This window comes from Taudactylus pleione, unplaced genomic scaffold (genome assembly GCF_031769625.1).
Source record: "Taudactylus pleione unplaced genomic scaffold, aTauple2 ptg001529l, whole genome shotgun sequence".
NCBI classification, from domain to species: domain Eukaryota; kingdom Metazoa; phylum Chordata; class Amphibia; order Anura; family Myobatrachidae; genus Taudactylus; species Taudactylus pleione.
Window position 1 is genome coordinate 348,060 of NW_028285926.1, and position 4,398 is coordinate 352,457.

The 4,398-nt window shown below is 40.6% G+C and overlaps 1 protein-coding gene across 1 annotated transcript; it reads right to left on the reverse strand.

The window, feature by feature from the left end:
- Window positions 1-847: 847 nt before the first annotated feature.
- Window positions 848-3,943, reverse strand: LOC148442425 (DNA repair protein RAD51 homolog A-like). The gene is made up of 3 exons (XM_088463961.1): window positions 3,818-3,943; window positions 2,201-2,322; window positions 848-1,372 (listed from the first exon to the last, which is right to left on the reverse strand). The coding sequence occupies exons 1-3, from the start codon at window positions 3,863-3,865 to the stop codon at window positions 1,249-1,251; spliced, it is 294 nt and encodes a 97-aa protein (XP_088320087.1). The 5' UTR covers window positions 3,866-3,943; the 3' UTR covers window positions 848-1,248.
- Between the last annotated feature and the right edge of the window lie 455 nt (window positions 3,944-4,398).

A 4,398-nucleotide genomic window follows, 5' to 3' on the forward strand; every position in this document is an offset into this window, starting at 1 on the left:
TTTATAATGGGAAGAACATACAAATTCCACACAGATCGCTCAGGACCTGGAACACAACACATGTCCTCTGTGTGATGAGGCAGTTAGGCTAACCCCAACATCCACTACGAGGCCCTCTGTGTTCATGATTGGCTTGGAAATCATCATCTCAGAAGAGCACAGTGCATAGACAGCGATTGGAACAAATGCTCTCATCCCAAGCGATTTCTGTTTGGCTGGGACTTTAGTTTTTTTTTGTAATTTCTGTCTACTACATAGACACAAAGGGAAAAAATAAATAATATTGGATTTGCTGAAAAATAAAGTTGGCAGAGAAGCACAATATATCCTAGTGCTGTGTGATCAATAACATTACCTACCTCCCTCCACACACAAAAAAAACATACATTTTGGTAATACTCATTAAATAGTTTGTTTACAGCCCAACAATGTATTTGCAGTGGTAGATACCCCATTGCAGTTATCCAAAGGACTGAAATTCAGCAGTTTATTTTCAAATCATATTTCCATATATACACTTATTACACAACAGAACTAAAAACAAAACAAGGATTAATTCCTATAATACATGTGTGTATATACACACACACACACACACACACACACACACACACACACACACACACACACACACACACACACACACACACACACACACACACACACACACACACACACACACACACACACACACACACACACACACACACACACACACACACACACACACACACACACACACACACTTCTATATTACAAAGCTTGAAGTGGAGCATTTGAGATTTATTTTCTGATGGTTGATATTTACTTGTGGTTACCTTTTTCTATGTGATCTATAATGGGGTTTTTGTTCTTTCCCAGAAACTATAAGGGTATAATGGCACTGCATTTCAGTCTTAGATAGGCAGGAATAAGTTAGTTTAACCTTTGCCACCAAAGTAAAATACAATGTTCTTGACAGTTGTGTATATGACAGAGTATTCCAGAAACCTGGTAATGCAGATGAGGAATGAGGACAGCTAGAAAATGCATTGGAGAGTTAATCCAAGCTTGGTGCAAAAATTGTGCAAAATCTTAGTTGTACTGTTTGACGGACACAATATATATTTTTAAAGCCACTGTAAAGGCAGGTGTTCTATAGCTCTAAAAATCCTGATTACATAACTCTTCCTCTTTTCTGGCGCTGGCTGCTCGTCATAGAAATTGGACAAGAGCTTGCTGGATATGAAAGTAGGGATTGTGCAAATGTCAATCCTTGGCATCTCCTACACCATCAGCGTTAATTGCAAACATGGCCTCAGCCTCAGGCAGGCAAGGAGAGTCGTAGATCTTGCAGATACGGGTTTCTCCCCTACCCTTCCTTAGGTACAACCTGCAGGAAAGATTCATATTAATAGAGGGAATCTTAAGAGTTAGTTGAATTTTAAAACTGCATGTACCTCTTCACCGGCGAACTCACACAAATCTAGCACTACCAGTATTCAGCCAAGCATTACTAGCCTCTGAAAACAGGTAGACAACACAAATTGTCAACAGCTCCATTTACTAACATGCCTCTAACTTAGCGCCCTGAAGTCAACAGTTCAAATGGCTAGCAGGAAGCATGCAGTAAACAACATTTGGCCAGGGCTTCCACCCAAACAAGAGTAAAAATATTTTATTATATAAAGTACAGATATGCCCAGCTACATCCTTGTCTGTAGCATAGCGAATCGCGCCATGCGTGGCATGAGACGGACTCCCGCGATCGTAGACACGCATTTGAGTCTCCATAGGTATGAATGGGAGAAGTACTCTTGCGATCAGGGACAATCTCTAGCGTATCGTGGCGCACACGTTTGAGGTGCGATCAGCCACAATGAACTTGGGCGCATCTATAGGACATTGAATCTCTTCCCATATGACTTTTGGCACTGCAATTCCCCGGTACAATGGGGACTATGGTAGCACCTGCGATAGCACCATTATGGTAATGCAGCAAGAGGCCTCACGCCTCCTGGATGCATTAATGTTCTGGACGCAGCATCGGCTAAGTGACTCATGTTTGGGAAACTAAGGCCGTCACCACATGCTCAGTACAGGTCTTATGCCGGCGCAGAAGGGAACAATCGGAGATTTATGTTAACCTTCGGGTTAGTGCACATCTCTCAATAAGCCCCAATAACCACTGATAACTGTTGACCATGTTAATATCCCTTACCTTGTAGTCGAAGCATGAGCGATGATATTTCCTCCAATTGGTTTTTTAGGATCAGCTGCAAACATGGCGGCTCCATCCACTTGTGCTACCACCTGGTTGGTAATTACAACAGCTACTCCAAACTTTAAAGAAAATAAATAGTGGTGTAATATCAAATACAGAATGTAAATTCACAAGAGACATATATAATTAATGTTAGTTATGCAGAACAAGACATTTTTAACACGGATAGTACAATATGTTCATAAGTCTACTTAAAGTGTACCTTTCATGCAGTTTTGAATTGCTAACATTTATAGTACAACCCGCTCTCAACATACACCGGTAGGTTAGTGGGAGAAAAGGACGAATGGGTGCGGGAGAGTAGGAATTGTGGGCGAAGCCAAGGTGGGAGATTGTACAGGACCACTCTTAGATTCCTGGCCGTTCTCACAGATGTGAGCAAGGGGCAAGGCTGACGTATGGTGAATGAAGGAATGATCCAAGTCCCTATGCAGCAATACGAATTGCCACAGTTCAAACAGATAAACTGTAGGTGGGCACAGTCTCTGATAAATCCACAGTGATGCCAAAGAGAATAAATTTGCACTCACAGAATCCTGTACAATTTGCCACTTTGGCTCCACCCATAACACCAATCTCTCCTGTACCAATTTATTCCTTACTCAAGCCTCCCCCTTAACTCCTGTGATCAGCAACTAGTTGTCTATATTAACATCTTCAATACAATTTCTCCCAAACCTACACAACCAACATGTTTTTCAGTCAAAACAATACACACATATATACACAGACACACACGTGTGTGATATATATATATCTATATATCTATATATATCTATCTATTATACACACACAGTACACAAACCATTATACAGCGCTGTACCGCTTTCCTCGTACACTAATCTTATGTAATTATTCAGAGCCAGTGTAATGAAAGCAGACAGCTTGATATCACCAGACATTTCTTAGATGCTCCCTTCATCCACTCGGCCTCCATAATCTACTCATTATAATCATAAATAACCCATTTCAACCACAGAGTCATCAACCACTTTATCCTTATAAGCCCCACAATCCTCAGTCACTAAACCCACTTTCCTCAATAACCATCAATCCCAATGCTTCTTCAAAAGTCCCTGAAACCATTCATTAACCATCCCCACTAATTTGTCATCCTACAGTACCATTGACTTCCTCATTAAGCAGTTTCTCACAACCTCACTGATCCTCTGCATTTACTCAGAGGGCAATTGAACATACATCAGATACCCTGTCTGTGCCTGCTTTGCTCAACGAGGAACTGATCTGTGATCAGAAACCCACTAAAAATTGGCACTCCAGAACCGCAGATTGTGTAGGCTAGTCAATTAAGTGCAGTTCCTTGCTGCCACGTACTCCAAGATGTCTCATCTGAGTGCAGCCAGACAGAGCAGACCTTAACAGCAAAAGTAATATCCTAATTCACATAGGGCCCAGGCCACCTATTGGGCGCTTTGAATTACTCTTTTTGAACTAATAAGTTACAGTACACAATTTTTGTGAATGTGTACAAACTACTAATCTTGTATATTTACAATTTCCAACTAGCTCAAGGCACAAGTGGACTCTTCATACCTCATCTGCAAGTCGCAGCAACATCCTCAGGAAACGAGCCAAGTGCATCTGTCGTGCAGAGAGTTCTCCTCTGCCAGAATAATCGGTTCTGTATAACGCAGTGGCGCTGTCCACAATGAGCAGCGCATACCTGTGAGAAAATTAGGAACTTTTTTTTTTTTTTTTTGTAATGACTTCTATTGAAAACAATATAGCCTGAACCAAATATTGGGAGCAACCAAATCTGCAGAACGAAACTTTTATGGCATGTCATGGGTAAAAAAATGATTATACAAATTTGTGGCATAGATATGAACATTAGTGAACCAAAATTTGTACACCAAGCCTATTTATTAGTTTATAGCTTAATCTTAATATCTGTTCTTGAACAAACTGATTTGACTTGAAGAGAACTTAAGAGCTTGCAACATTTAGAACATTTTCAAAAACAAAATGAAACCTTGGAGCAATAAGGGGGATGTTTGTACTTACATTAAATATAATTATCAGATTCCTTTAGGGGTGCACAACTACCATGGAGGTATATAGGCCGGGTGTGGTATAAAAGATAGACAGTTAAACGGTCGACAATGTCTAGATAG

Excerpts from the sequence above, each read along its gene's own strand:
- LOC148442425 (XM_088463961.1), bottom strand. The coding sequence starts at position 3,865 with ATGCACTTGGCTCGTTTCCTGAGGATGTTGCTGCGACTTGCAGATGAG. Across the intron at positions 2,323-3,817 it reads TGCTGCGACTTGCAGATGAG|TTTGGAGTAGCTGTTGTAAT; the intron begins GTATGAAGAGTC and ends TTTTCTTTAAAG. Across the intron at positions 1,373-2,200 it reads GCTCATGCTTCGACTACAAG|GTTGTACCTAAGGAAGGGTA; the intron begins GTAAGGGATATT and ends TCTTTCCTGCAG.